At 39.8% G+C, this 15,352-nt stretch overlaps 1 protein-coding gene across 2 annotated transcripts in view; it reads left to right on the top strand.

Moving 5' to 3' along the window:
• Window positions 1-8,119, top strand: part of LOC142442683 (bifunctional heparan sulfate N-deacetylase/N-sulfotransferase 3) — a 235,732-nt gene extending 227,613 nt beyond the window's left edge. For both annotated transcript variants that reach the window (XM_075543886.1, XM_075543885.1), the window contains one exon: window positions 7,678-8,119. In XM_075543886.1, the coding sequence (XP_075400001.1) occupies window positions 7,678-7,797 (120 nt within the window). In that variant the 3' untranslated portion in view covers window positions 7,798-8,119. The remainder of the gene's footprint in view (window positions 1-7,677) is intronic.
• The last annotated feature ends 7,233 nt before the right edge of the window (window positions 8,120-15,352 follow it).

The following is a 15,352-nucleotide window of genomic DNA, read 5'->3' as shown; positions in this document are numbered from 1 at the left end:
CAAGCTGCGCTGAAAACATTAGCCTGAAACAAGGGTCGGGGATTGGTGGTATTCCACTTGAAATGTTTCCACAAGCTAATGAAGCATTGGAAACACTCGTTCACTTATGCCAGGAAATTTTTTTTATTAAAAGATCATTTTATTGGGGCTCTTACAGCTCTTATAACAACCCATACATCAATTGTTTCTAACATCATTTCTAATTTAAACAACTCACCTTCCCCTCAGTATTCTCCCTCCCAAACGAGTTTTATAATTCACTGCAACATCTCACAGAATTCATGAATTACCTACGAAATGGGTCGCACTATTGAATATGCTGGCAAACCCCCAAATCATGGGTTAGCCATCAGTCTGAAGGAGTCTCTTCACAAGTGTGAGGACAAAGGCTGGCAAATCCAAATTGGCAGGAGAGTTGATGGGTTACTGGCTCACAAGATTACAGACTCTGGTGAATCAGATTAAATGATAACCTGCTGGCTCAAGTTTCAAAGACACAGAGAATAACAAGTCAGACCCAGGATCCAGAGCAAAGGAGAGAACTTTGCCAGAGTATTCATGTATATCGACACAGACCGTGCCCTCAAGGAAACTAAGGATGACGAGTTGACTCACAGCATCTAGTGAAGTGGTAACACAAAACACATGCCCTCCTAGCCCTACTTTATTAATATAATGGACAACTCCGAAACAGGGCCATTGTCATAGGTATAGAGGCTAGAATTTATAACGCAGGGTGAAATGGAGGACAATGTACAGAAAAGTCATTCTAAGCAATTCATTTCACTACAAATGAAAATTATACAATCTGGACAACAGAGGATAGCCCGAGGCCTATACGACTGTACGATAAGATCTGAAATCACGTCACCTGAGTTCCAGGAGAGGAAAGAAGAAAGCAGATGGGCTGAAAGAATATTTGAAGAAATAAGATCTGAATTTTTTTTTATTTTTAAATACCTTTATTGGGGCTCTTACATCTCTTATCACAATCCATGCATTCATCCAGTGTGTCAAGCACATTTGCACATATGCTGCTCTCATTTTCAAAGCATTCTCTTTCCACTTGAGCCCCTGATATCAGCTCCCCATTTCTTCCCTCTCCCTCCCCCACCTGCCCTCCCTCATGAACCCTTAATAAGTTATACATTATTTCCATATCTTTTTTTTAAACAATTTATTGGGGCTCATACAATTCTTATCACAGTTCATACATATACTTACATCAATTGTATAAAGCACATCTGTACAGTCTTTGCCCTAATCATTTTTTCTCCTATTTTCTTTTTTTACATTTTATTAGGGACTCATACAACTCTTATCACAATCCATACATATACATACATCAATTGTATAAAGCACATCCATACATTCCCTGCCCCAATCATTCTCAAGGCATTCGCGCTCCACTTAAGCCCCTTGCATCAGGTCCTCTTTTTTTTCCCCTCCCTCCCCTTTCCCCCCTCCCTCATGTGCCCTTGGTAATTTATACATCGTTATTTTGTCATATCTTGCCCTATCCGAAGTCTCCCTTCCCCCTTTCTCTGCTGTCCCTCTCCCAAGGAAGAGGTCACATGTGGATCCTTGTAATCAGTTCCCCCTTTCCAACCCACTCACCCTCCACTCTCCCAGCATCGTCCCTCACACCCTTGGTCCTGAAGGTATCATCCACCCTGGATTCCCTGTACCTCCAGCCCTCATATGTACCAGTGTACAGCCTCTGTCCTATCTAGCCCTGCAAGGTAGAATTCGGATCATGGTAGTTGGGGGGATTATTTCCATATCTTACATCATCCTCTATCCCCTCATGCACTTTTCCATTGTTCATCCTCTTGAGGAGGGGGTTCTAGATTGATCCTTGTGATCAATTCCCCCTTTCTCCTCCCACCCTCCCCTAATCCTCCTGGTATCTCCACTCTCATTGTTGGCCCTGGAGGTTTATCTATCCTGGATTCCCTGTATTGCGGGCTCTTCTCTGTAGCAGTGTACATGCTGTGGTCTAATCTGATTTGTAGGGTAGAACCAATGTCATGATAGTGGAGGGAAGGAAGCAGCAAAGAACTAGAAGAAAGTTGTGTGTTTCGTCGGTGCTATACTGCACCCTGACTGGCTCATTTCTTCTCTGTGACCCCTCTGTAGGGAGATGTCCAGTTGTCTACAAATGGGCATTGGGTCTCCACTCCATGCCTCCACGACCCCATTCTCCTTGGGTTTGATTTTGTTCTGGGTCTTAGATGCCTGGTACCTGATCCCATCGGCACCTCATGATCACACAGGCTGGTGTGCATCTTCCATGTGGGCTTTGTTGCTTCTGAGCTAGATGGCTGCTTGTTTACCTTCAAGCCTTTAAGACCCCAGACACAATATCTTTTGATAGCTGGGCACCATCAGCTTTCTTCACCACATTTACTTATGCACCCATTTTATCTTCAGCTATAATGTTGAGAAGGTGAGCATCACAGAATGCCGGATTGTTAGAGCAAAGTGTTCTTGTGTTGAGGGAGTCCTTGAGTTGAATCCCGTTCTTTTCATCTCCAAATTATTTATCCCGCCTATCGTATCTAGATAGACATGCAGATACATTAGAAAGCGCAAAATTCTGGCGAAGCCAAATAAAACAACAAAGGGAGTCAAGACCAACAAAACAACAACAACAAAACAACCAAAAGAAAGCCACTGACAAAAATAGAAAGGCCTATGAATAGTTCAAGTTCTGTTTGTTGGCCTTTAAAGGTGTTTTACAGTGAGTCTGATGGGGTGCCACACTTTGTCTCCAAAGTCTATTTTTGGTAATCCCCGGGGATTTCATCACTTTGCTCCCCTTGCTGCTCTGTTGCATGCCCTTAATGTTTCACCCCAGTGTGGGGGGATCGGATTATAAACAATTCCCACACTATGTCTCCAGTATTGTTCCTGCAGCACTATGGTTTAGTGAGGGACATTCTGTCTCGTGGTGTGGCTGGCCCTATGATCCTCTCTGTGCGTTGTCTGCTCTGAGCAGGAATATCGTCCTCGGGGCTTGGTGGACAAAGGTGTCCTCCTCTCCCTTTTCATTTCTCCCGTGTGCTCTAATCAGACATGTCCCTCTCCCCAAGCTGTAGAGCCAGTGCTCTCCTTTGAAGTGCATTCTTCTGAGGGGGCAACATAGTTTGGATTGAGGCTGACCCTGTAGACCTCTCTATTGATTCCCTGGTACATGCCTAGTATGTTGTATTCACGTCTTGACGCACGGGGTTGAAGCCTGGTCTCCCCTCCTGTGGAGATATAAACAATACCCTCCCCGTGGGTGGGTTAATGCCCTGTTCTTACAACCCCTCCCCCAACCACCCCTTTTTTTCTCTCTTTCTTTGCCCCTCTTATTAGTTAGCTGCCTTATGTATACCTGGATTGGGTTTGACCCCTGCCCTAGTTGCTGGACTTCACCCCAGGAATGTATATATATATAGTACCTTTTCCCCTATGCCCCGTTTTTGTTTTTAAGCTTACCTCAGTGAACTCATGTTGTACTTCTCCTCTTGTGCTTGGCTTAGTTCACTTAGCATGATTTCCTCCAGTTCTTCCCATGCGGCGATGTGCTGCATGTGTTCATCGCTGCTTTTTAGGGATGTCTAGTACTCCATTGTATGTATGTACCACAGTTTTTTGATCCATTCAATCTGTTGATAGAAATGTTGTTTCCAATTCCTTGCAATTGTGAACTGTGCCATGATGAACATTGGAGCACAGATGTTTGGCCATGGTTTGTTTCTTGCCTCTTCTGGGTATATGTCCAGTAGGGGGTTGCTGGCTCGGGTCCTATGGTAGGACCCATCTGTTTTAGATATTGCCAAATTGATTTCCATGATGACTGTACATACCTACAGGTCCACCATCAGTTATGCCAGGAAATTTGGAAGACAGCTAGTTGGCCAACTGGCAGAAAGAGATCCATATTTGTACCCATTCCAAAGAAATGTGACCCAAAAGAATGCTCAAATTATAGAACAAATTACTGATAACACCTGCAAGTAAAATTTTGCTGAAGGTCATCCAACAACAGTTGCTGCCAGAGGTTCAGGGCAGATTTATAAGAGCACATGGATCAAGGGATCTTTAGCATTACAGATGGCAGGAGGATCTTGGCGAAAAGCAGAGAACACCAGGAAAATGTTTAATTATGTTTCATTGGCTATGCAATACGTAGTATGCGTGGATCACACAATGGTTAGCACTGCGAAGGGGAATCCCAGAACACGGAATGTTGCTCATGCAGAGTCTGTACGTGGGTCAAGAGGCAGTTGTGGGAACAGAACAAGGGAATGCTGCCTGGTTTAACATCAGGAAAGGTGTGTTGTATCCTCTCACCATACTGATTCAATGTGTATGCTGGATAAACTGTCAGAGAAGCTGGGTTGTATGAATAATAATGCAGCATCAAGAATGGAGGAAGACATTATTTCAATAACATTTTTATGTAAAAACTATTTACCTCTATGTCTATAAAATCTCAAATATTTAAAATATATTGTAAAATATCGTTCTAGGCATACTACTTTACTCCTATCTAGAATAGCTACACTGGGACATTGGTACTAAGTTTGGTAAAAGAAAAGATACAAAAATTGAACAACTTTTTAAGGGGTTTCAATTCTTCTTATCGCTCAACAAAATTACTATATTACCTATGCTAGGCTTATCTGTTGGAGCAAAGTGGCTGGATTTGTGCAGAGAATGTTCTCATAGACATCATGCAATCAAAACTGTATAGAATGGGTTTGAGTACTCAATACTGTCCCCATGATGCTTCCCTCTGCTCCTATTACAGAAAAATGCTAATACTCCTCCTCAGAAAGATGACCATATCATCATAGGATGCCCTTGATCCTGGTCAGTTAGGAATGATATTGGCCTGTTTTCATTTTTCCTTTGTTTATCTGAGTATGTTATTGCAATAGGATAAAAGCAGGTATGTCTTCAAGTATTGCCAGAAAATGTATTATTTTTCTAATTCAAAAGCTATTCTTTTCTTTTTTTGAGTTAAGAAAGATTTTATTCAAAAGCTATTCTTAATTGGTTAGTTTATTAATAGTCCCACAGACAACCTGATATGGAATTTCCATTGATTCCTTCTTGATATCTTATTTGTTATGGGATCAAAGTGTGCATTATTACTATTAATTCTAATTAAATTATTCATCCTGGTTTTCCCAGACTAGCCGGAAGGCTACTATCAATAGTATTCATCTTATCTGTACTCTTACCATTTGAAATATCCCCTCTTGTAAATGATCATACAAGCACAGTTCTGCCATATTAATGTTCGGCCTGAACACAGCAGACTTTCAAATGGACATGTACAAATCTGAGAGCAGTCGTACTGCCATGAGAGAGCATAAGAGCAAGAGGAAGGAAAGGGAACTTGACTGTGGACATATTTGAGAAAAACTCTGCTCAAGACACAAATACACACAAGGCAGCAGACAAGATTTTTGGTACACAGACAGCACCAATATAGACAACCAGGTAATCCAAGTGATATCCAAGAAGCAACCAAGTTCAGACATGGTTGAAGTTATCCTTAGTGTGGTGAGGTTAAATCTAAACACCAGTGGATCCCAGGAGGCTCAGCTGTGAAGTCGGTTGGGATATTGAACTTACACAACTGGAAAATATTAGGAAGGAAGGTCTGTAGCCCCGCCCTGCTGATATTCCAAGCAGGCCCTCAGTCATAAAGAGGGATAATGCTGAGTGATGTTAATAGAAAATCCAGGGGAGAAAAGGAGACAAAGAATAATCAGGCTCCCACAATGGGGGGACAAGGGAAGGGGGTGGAGGGGGTGGTGAATGGAAAATACAACTTAAGTTTCTCTGGCCTAAGTATGCTAGCTGGGTCTGTCAGTGATTTGACAAGTAATGTGAGATCAGACAGGGACTCACACATAGACTTAGAATGCTTGAATTATCCCTTGACCATAATAGACCAGAACACAGATATTCAGTGTCTTTCCAATGATCATGACCCTAATGTTAAGTATTTCAAATAAAATATAAGCCTTTTTATCATATCATTAAAATGGTGTGCATGACAGAACATGTCAAAGATAACACAGGGAATTATATTCTTTAATTTTGTTTTATATAAATCATTGTATTGGGGGCTCATAACAGCATATAACAATCCATACATCCATTGTATCAAGCACATTTGTGCATATGTTACCATGGTCCTTTTTAAACATCTTCTTTCTACTTGAGCCCTTGGTATCAGCACTGCTTTTTCCCTCACTCCCCCACCTGCTCATCCTCATGACCCCTTGATAAATTATAATTTTCATATCTTACACCATCTGCTGTCTCCCTTCACCCATGTTTCTGTTGTTCATCCCCCTGGAGTAGGGGGGACCTTAAACATCAATCATTGCCATCAGTTCCCCCTTTCTCCCCTCACCTTCCCCACACCCTCATGGACTCAACACTCCTACTATTGGTCCTGAGGTGTTTCTCTGTCCTGGATTCTGTGTCAAGAGCTCTTGTTTGTACCAGTGTACATGCTCCGGTCCAGCCAGAACTGAAAGGTAGGAATGGAGTCATGATAGTGGGGGGCGAGGAAGCCTCAGAGAAGCAGAGGAACATTGTATGTTTCATCGTTGTTTTACTGTGCCCTTATTCACTCATCCCTTCCTTGTGACCCTTCTGTAAGGGGATGTCCAATTGTCTACAGATGGGTTTGGGGTCTCTGCACCAAGACCCCTCGTTCTCAACAATATGAATTTGTTTGTTTGTTTGGGGTCTTCAGATACCTGTTACCTGATTCTGTTGACACCTCATGATCACACAGGCTGGTGGGCTTCTTCCATGTAGGCTTGTTGCTTAAGATCAAAATCAACTAAAAGTCTCAGAATAGTTTGGAAAGTACAGCTAGCTGAATCCTCCCACGCCACCACATTCCTGATGGTGTTCACCCAAACAATAGGTGGGTGACCTTCTGCAGACAGGGCACACCATCCCACTGCACAGCTTCTTCCAATTCGAGGCAGTTGCACTTTTTAAAATATTTTTCTTAAAGGCAATCATAAGATGCTGGCTTACCAGGTGGCAGTTTGAACCCACCAGGTATTCCCAGGGAGAAAGATGAGGCAATTTATTCCCCTAAAGATTTACAGTCTTGCAAATCCAAAGGGTACAATTCTACTCTGTCCATTGGGCCCTCATGAGTTGGGATCATTTCAATGGCAGCAGGTTACTTTGTATATCACTTAAAAATACCTCTAATGAGGTGATTTGCTGGTCCCTAACTCTAGCTATAAAGCAATGATTATAAAGGAATATTTTATGTTATTTATTAACCAAGCTCTCTCTCCAAACTAGGAAGACTTTGATAGAACACAATCATTGGCCTAATCAGCTATTACAACTATATCTCTAGCAACTCATTCTATTCATTTTAACCTTTAACTCTGTAATCAAATGAATGGCATGTTTAGTTCTACAGCTCTTTCCCTAGAAAAAATAGTGTGTGTGTATCGAGCATATCTTGAAAAGCAAATTCATTTTGTGTTTATATTATGCTAATTAGTTGACATGCCTACTACCAACTTTGATCCAGATGTGAAGGTCCTGATCAGATTTAAATACTACGAAATATATGAAATCTATTCTAATAAACAAAATCAAGTGTATGTTATCCTCCCATCTCAGAGCAGAGCATTTCTGTCAAGCTACTATCGAGACCGGAATGTGGAACTTGCAAAACTGCTGCACAAACTGGGACAGCCCCTGCCATCCTGGCTGAGACAGGAGCTGCAGAAAGTGAGATAGCACTGAGAGCAGACGGCTTGAGAAGTCATCTTCCATGGAATGCTCACCTTTTCCAAAGCTTCCCGGAGCTACCGAAAGGCTGTGGGAAAATATACCTCTTCAAAAGGGAATGAAGAACAAAGTTCTTTCTGTGTGCTGGTATACAGATGGTTAAAAGAAAGAAAGAAATATATCTATTATAAGCCTTGAGGCTTACCACCTTTCTTTCACCCCATAGCTGAGCCGATGGGATCACTGTAGACTACTGTGCACCCACATGGAAGTCAATCATAGCAACCAGTATAAATCACACTCAAATGCAGAACTGGTCCAGTTCATAGTAATATTTACACTTTTATATGTCAATTAAATGGTGTCTCTGTAAATTTTTAGACCACTGTTTGCCTGTACAATATTTTCTTATTATTTGATCCTATAAAGTTACCCACAAAACAAGAAGTAAATACCACATAAATATAGCATAAAGTGTCAAAAGCACAGCACCATTGATAATGCCTGCCCACATTCAAATCCACTAAAGTATTGAGAAAAAAACTGTAAATTATAATTTTACCAAAACAGAGGGTGGCAAAGTTACATATAAACTTTTTCTGCATCAAATACAAAAACTAAGAGCTATCGTATAAAAGTGACTTGCCAGATTACATAGTCTGGTGCAATTATGTAAAAATTACTAATGCCCCTGTCATAACATAATTGTCACACTGAAATATATATCATAGAGTTGTTGGGTGGCAATAGAAATACACTGGATATACAAATAAATAAATAGATCGATAGATAAAATGTACTCACTGCCACCTCTGAAAGAAAGGGAGAAATAGTAAGGGTTTAAAGATATCAAGTGGCCCTTGTGGCCTGGTGATTAAAGCACCGTGCCACTAACTCAAAGCTGGCATTTCAAACCCACCAGCCACTCTGTTGGAAAAAGATATGAGCGCCTAAATATCACAAGCCTTAAAACCTGGGGTCACGTCTACTCTCCCCTATAGGGTCATGCGAATTGGAATCAGTTCGGTGATCACAGATTTGAAAGATACATCACTGACAATTCTATCTCCACTTGCCATGAACTACACATCTATTATTCCTCACTGATTCTACAAAAATGCATGCTTAGACTCTGATGTGTGTGTCATTTCCAAAAACTGGTTGACTTTTAACTATGAATAGCTTTTTCCATGTTCCCCAGACAATCCTCCTAAATAAAAATAAGGACAGCTTACCTAGATGATTTGTTTAAGCTGTTTACTTCAAATGATAGAAAAACTACATTTTAGGTCATTAAAAATGAAGCTGTGTAATGTAGAGATTTATAACAAAAATATGTACAATTCATAATCTGATGTTTTGCAATGATATTTTTAGTACAAGGCAGAAAAGGGAAACAGACGGTCTGTTTTTTAGACTATTTCTTACATCATTCTCATGGAAGAGTCCAGAACATAGTTAAACTTATGGCTAGCAAATGGAATTAAATGCCAGGAGTACAAAGCTGAGGAAGGCAGACTTGTTGAAATATATGTCTAATTAAATATTAAATGATATAGATGACTAACGCAGTACTCCAAAGAGGAACCAATAAGACATCCTTACTTTTCACTGTTGATATTTACTTAGTCTTTAGCGTGTGCTGTCCACAAAAATAAAATTTTAATACATTTACTTATTTAAATCAATAAATAAATTTACTGCTAGGAGCTGTCATTATAAAATGTTACCAAAAGAGAAATTTAAGAGATGCAAGAAAAATCTAAAGTGATTGTCATTATGAAAGCATAGTACTAAACTTTATCAATTATCCACTAATTATGAGATCCTCTCAGTTACTGTAATATTTTAATGTACTTAATAATATTCACCCAAAGAACACACTAATTTTTAAGCAATTAGTAGAAATTATTAGAGGGCCAGCCATTAAGTTTCCGACTGTAAAAGCAAACTCAAAGTTACTTGGATGTCTGGTAAATTCAGTCTTCGCACTAATTGCGGGACTCTTTTTAAGCAGCTCTTACGCAACATGCTGGGAAAATGAACAGTCGTCTCCACTGCCTTCAGGAAGAGGGGTCAAACCTGGTAAGAAGAGGCCCGGCCATTGCAGATAAAGTCATGTGATCATTCTAACAACAACTTTATTATTGCTACAAGAACACAAAGACATGCACTTATGTAGATGTGCATTTAGACTTATAAACAAAGCCGCTTGCTGGCGTAATTTTATTTGCGTAGACAGGTACACTGGACGGCACATTCTTTAAAAACAATGTGAAAAACAGAAGATTGTATAATGAAAGGTGAAAAGGCAAGAAATGATACAAAAACATAATTACTCACAAACACATGTATTATACTGCCTGGTGCACCGCACCTTGGCAAGAATCTTTGGTCACTCCATATATGTTGGACACAGTACCAAATCCTAGAGAACATGCATACTCTCTACATTGTCTATTCCAGCTGGTCATTATACTATTCTGAGAGTAACATAAATACAGATGAGAAAAGAATGAGATGATGTAATTCAGAATGAGCTTTGTATGGAATCCCCCCCTTTCATTGCTTAAAATATAAAACTTCCTCAGGAAGAAATGAAATGGTTATTTCAATGTTTATAGCTGTAATATTCTTGTCATTCACATTGAATGAAAATTACTGGAAACATTTTTCTCTCTGAGTTTTTTAAAATAAAAAACCTGGATATAATTCTGATAGTAGCATGGTACCTCATATGTATAACAATAAACTCTGATAAGAAAATGAAGAGGTTGGGTCTGGTGATTTTAGGTAATAAATCGGTATGATTGTTTTTGCCTGGAGCACAAGGAGGTGGTTAGGGAACTGACCCAATTCAAAATGAAGAGGGGTGGAGAAAGGTTCCGGTAGGAAGACACGTGTGTGTGTGTGTGTGTGTGTGTGTGTGTGTGTGTGTGTGTGCGCGCGCGCATTGAGTTTTGTTTTAAAGTTCAGGTAGCTATGAAGCAGCTCCTAGCTCACTCGTGGTGCCCAAGAATAAGAGAACAGGAGAGACCCCTACAGCTGGTACTTAGCAGATCTGAGCACCTGTGCTAACATCGCGTTTCATGTTCTTAGTGCTCTGCTCTTCTCCTCACATAGGGACCCTTTTCTTTCTTAGAGCTTTAAAGAGTATTAGTTGACATCTCTTTTACAAACATCTAGACATCCAATAACCTCATATTGCAACCCCAGTATCTTGATGCACACCAGTGGGATTCCTCATAGACTTGCTTCCCTCATACACAGTTCTTCAATCTGGAATACATATGATTTTCCTGTTTGCTAACAAAATATTCCCTACTATGGCCCATCTAGGAGCCCTGGTAGCTCAGTGGACTAAGCTAACTGCAAGGTTGAGGGTTCCAACCCACCCGAGAGCGAAATAAAGGTCAGTCTCTCTTGGAAGCCCTGTGGAACCATTTTTCTCTGTCTGATAGGTTGCTGTGAGTTAAAATCACCTGGACTGTGTAGCCTGGTGCTACGGTGGTTACACACTTACCTGCTAACTGAAAGGTTGACATCTAGTCCAGGACTAATTGGTGACTGGTTAATCTAATGCCATCCCATCCATGTGAGTGGTGTCTAATAGGCTACACAGACTGAAGTTACCATGAGACATATCTTAGCCCTGAGGAATGATTCACTAATACGGAGCCACTGAACTGATCAAATATTTTGGTGTGAAGGTATATACCTAATTTCTAATTAAGCTTTTGGTATGAAGGTATTTCCCTAATTTCAAATTAAGCTCTCTAGCTGATGCTGTTGGTTATCACTAACAACAAAACTGCTGCCACATCTTGCCCTCCACCATCATCACCCACAAAAGGTTAGAAGTCATGGGCAAGCTAAATGACTGTGTTGTGGTAGACAGTCCCTAAGAAAGTATTTCTGCGATACTCACCATCTCTTTGAATACCTCACCGAAAAACAAAATAATTCCGTAGAGTCAAGCCAATTTGGCATTTGAGGATGAAGGCAAAGTTACGGTATGATATTGAATCTGTTGACTCTCTCCCCAAGGAAATCTAGAATCTACTTTGAGTGAGTCTCTCTGCTGTGGCCAAGGATACCTATAAGAATTTGGTAGACACATTCCATCAACAAACAAAAAATCCTCCCATTTATTTTCCCCAAAGGATTGTCTGTAAGAATTCATATATTCATATATTCAATATTCACAATTGTTACAGAGTAAAATATATTGATTCATTTATTAACATATGGAATTTATGTTTTAACCTCCTCTGCATAATCTATCATTAATCCACTCAGTATCTTAATATTTAAGTTTGTATCATGTCTCAATATCGTCTCAAAAGCTACTAATACAAAAGTTAATTAATCACTACATTTGGATTCAACTACATTTTCACAATTCCCTTGGAAGCATCTCCTAGAGAAAGAAAGAATACTTAAGAATGTCGATGAATGGTGAAGAAAACATTTCCACTTGCTGGAATCATGTCCACTATGCTACGTACCTGGCACCTCATTCAAGGAAACCAAAGCAAATTTCACAAAGTAAGTGCTAGTAGCATATTGTCTCCAAGCTATTCTTAGGAAGAATGTTTTTTCCCACATTTTACCATACAGAAAACTGAACGAAATGTCAAGCGTTTCCAAAGCACATGGAATCTGTGACAAATACTCCATGAAACTACATCAAACTGCCTTCTAGATGTAAGGGAATAAATTGGGTGGATATGCCTGCTGTCAACACTTCTGATGCCAAATTGCTTGATTTCAAGTCAATCGCTGAAATTGAAACTAAATCTTAATCACATATTCTACATAATTTAGATAACTGGGCCAGAAAAGATGATCTCCTTTTCTCTATTTGGTAAACAATATTCTGAATCGGAATCTTTTTCCAGTTCAACCACTTTACGTGGAAATGGAAGCTCAAATAATACTGTTAGGGCCATAGTGTTTCACTTCAGGACGTGATGCACATCTTTCAAAGCAAGCAAAATAAACACCAATGAAAAGTTTATTTTACAGATAGTTTATTTCACACATCAATAAGTAAATTGATTAATTCATAATAAATTAAATATACTATTTCAATGCTAAAAGTTAGGAAGGTATCATACAGGAAAATGCTCACGCGTGCCATTCTGTGGTAGTTACATAATTTTATGTTAACTTGAAGATAGATGAAAATGGAGCGGTGTATCCAGCCTGTCAATCAGGTCACAGCCTGATGGTGCCTCTTGGGGGCACAGCCTTCTCATAGGAGGACCCAGGGAACTGCCCTCTCTCTCTCTGCCTTGACCCTTCTGCTTGCTGGCCAACCTGAGAGCTGCCCAAGTGCCCCACCATGGTCCTACCAACCTTCAATGAGCCACACAACTGTGCACCCACTACTCTGTAATCTTCCTGCATTCTGCATCATTGCACATGACTGCGTGAATTTGAAGAGGAACTTATGGACTAATATAAGACTTATGGACTTGTGTTGGAATGGGCTGGGATGTACTCTTGTTATATAATTACTTCTTGATATAAAACTCTTTCTTATACATATATCAGTGTCTCTGGATATGTTTATCTAGTCAACCCAGCCTAACACATGTTCCTATCTGAGATGAAAACACAAGTAGAACATCAAAGATAACATCATGGGCTACAGTCCAACACATGTGCTTAACTAAATAACATTGGTAGGGCCACTTGTCCTTAGGCCTCAATTTCTCTAACTGCCAATGGAGGAAGTTCCGTGATTACTGGTAGAGCGAAGGCACCACTTCTTCCTCTGCTTCACTTTTCCAAGCAGAGGTGCATCAGCTATGTGGAATTCGTAGACATAGCCGGGTCCTCACATACTCTCCACAAGGGAAAAGCCATGAGTTATCTAAGTATTAAATTTGGGAGCAGAAATTAGTCTTGAGCAACTCAAACTTCCACCTACCCCTCACTTTCTAAACGACACATCTGCCTGCAGAGAGCAGGTGTCTGCTCTGAGCCTGTGGTGAGTTTAAACAAAATCAACAGTAAAGTGACAAACATAAACAAAAGAATAGAAATAACATATGCGTATGTAATTACGTATGAAGATAAACTAGTGTGTAAGTGAAGAACAGTAATACAAATGAGCTAAATGTCTCATATTTTATGTGGGTCCTCAACTGCTTAAAGTTGACAAATGAGAAGATTCAGTAAAAGGGTCATTGGAATTACGGAAAAGATCCACAGGAAAACGTTAATAGCGTTAGAAAATGGGGGTTACCTTTGATAGTGGAGGACAGGGAGAAGTATATGAATTTTTATTTTCAAGTGCATGTGCTACTTTCATTATTGATTGCTTCAGGTTGTTACAAAAAAATCAATAATTTTAAGAGCCTGTAAGTATTCAGGATCTGCAATATCCATTCTGATAGAAAGACACAGAAGCAAGAGACCTAAGTAGAAGCTGACTTTAGCATCAGATGATGAATGTTATCCAGGAAACTTACTAATAGACATCAACAAAGACAGGGTAGAACGGCCTCTGCGAATTTCAAAGGCTATCACTCTTTCCAGTAGTAGAAAGCCTAGTCTTTTGTCTCAGGGAGGAGCTGGTGGTTTCAAACTACTGATCTTGGAGTTCACAGCCCAACACGGGCCCCCCAGTAGATAACAAGGCATTAGTGTATCGATGAGTAGTTCTGCTAGCAGACTCGAGACCTCTGCACAGATTTTGCAAGGTTAGACGTATGTTCATAACATTCCTTCACTATATACATTTCATTGTGTTGATATATTCACTGATGATTCAAAAATAGTAATAGGTACAGCTGCTGGTTCTTAAAGACAAATCAAAGACAATGGCCTCAATCTGTACTAGTAATCATTGCATTCTTCACTACCATGCACTCTCCTTTAAAATGAAATAAAGGTCAGGGTCACTTGAGAATGCCCTTGATGGAGCAATGACAATTATTATTGTTAAATTTCAAGCCCTGAGTACATACCAGGGAAAATGTGAAGTAGACATAACACACTTCCACTGCGTACTGAGATGCAGTAGTTGTCGCCAGGAAAAGCACTTCAGCAACTGAGTTTCCGATTGAACTAGCTATTTCACTCTTGGAGCATCATTTGGATTTGAAAGAATGATTGACAGACACCTGTGGCTATTCAGACTTGAGTAATGGGCAGACATTTTCTTGAATATGAACAAAATGAGCCTGTCACTTCAAGGGCAACAGTTGACAGTATTTGTTGCCCAGGATAAAATTTGAGCTTTCAAGTGAAAATTAGTATTCTGTAAAATTTGTATATGAAACTATGAACATGACAGCTTCCTAATATATAAAGAACTTTCTGTTGAGATTGATGGTGCTATTAAATGTGGTTTTTTAAATATTATGTAATAAAATACATCAGTATTTGGAAGACCTGCATAGCCCTTGAACCAAGATTTTCCAAATAACCAGTGGGAGAGGTAACAAGATCAGTATATATCACAGTAGTGATAAAAGATTCATTCTATCAACAAGAACAGCCAGGAGACATTAACACAGCCGTGAACATGGGTTTGTGGGTTTGGTTTCAT

This window comes from Tenrec ecaudatus, chromosome 3, assembly GCF_050624435.1.
Source record: "Tenrec ecaudatus isolate mTenEca1 chromosome 3, mTenEca1.hap1, whole genome shotgun sequence".
Classification (NCBI taxonomy): Eukaryota; Metazoa; Chordata; class Mammalia; order Afrosoricida; family Tenrecidae; genus Tenrec; species Tenrec ecaudatus.
This window is presented reverse-complemented; position numbering and strand designations above follow the sequence as displayed.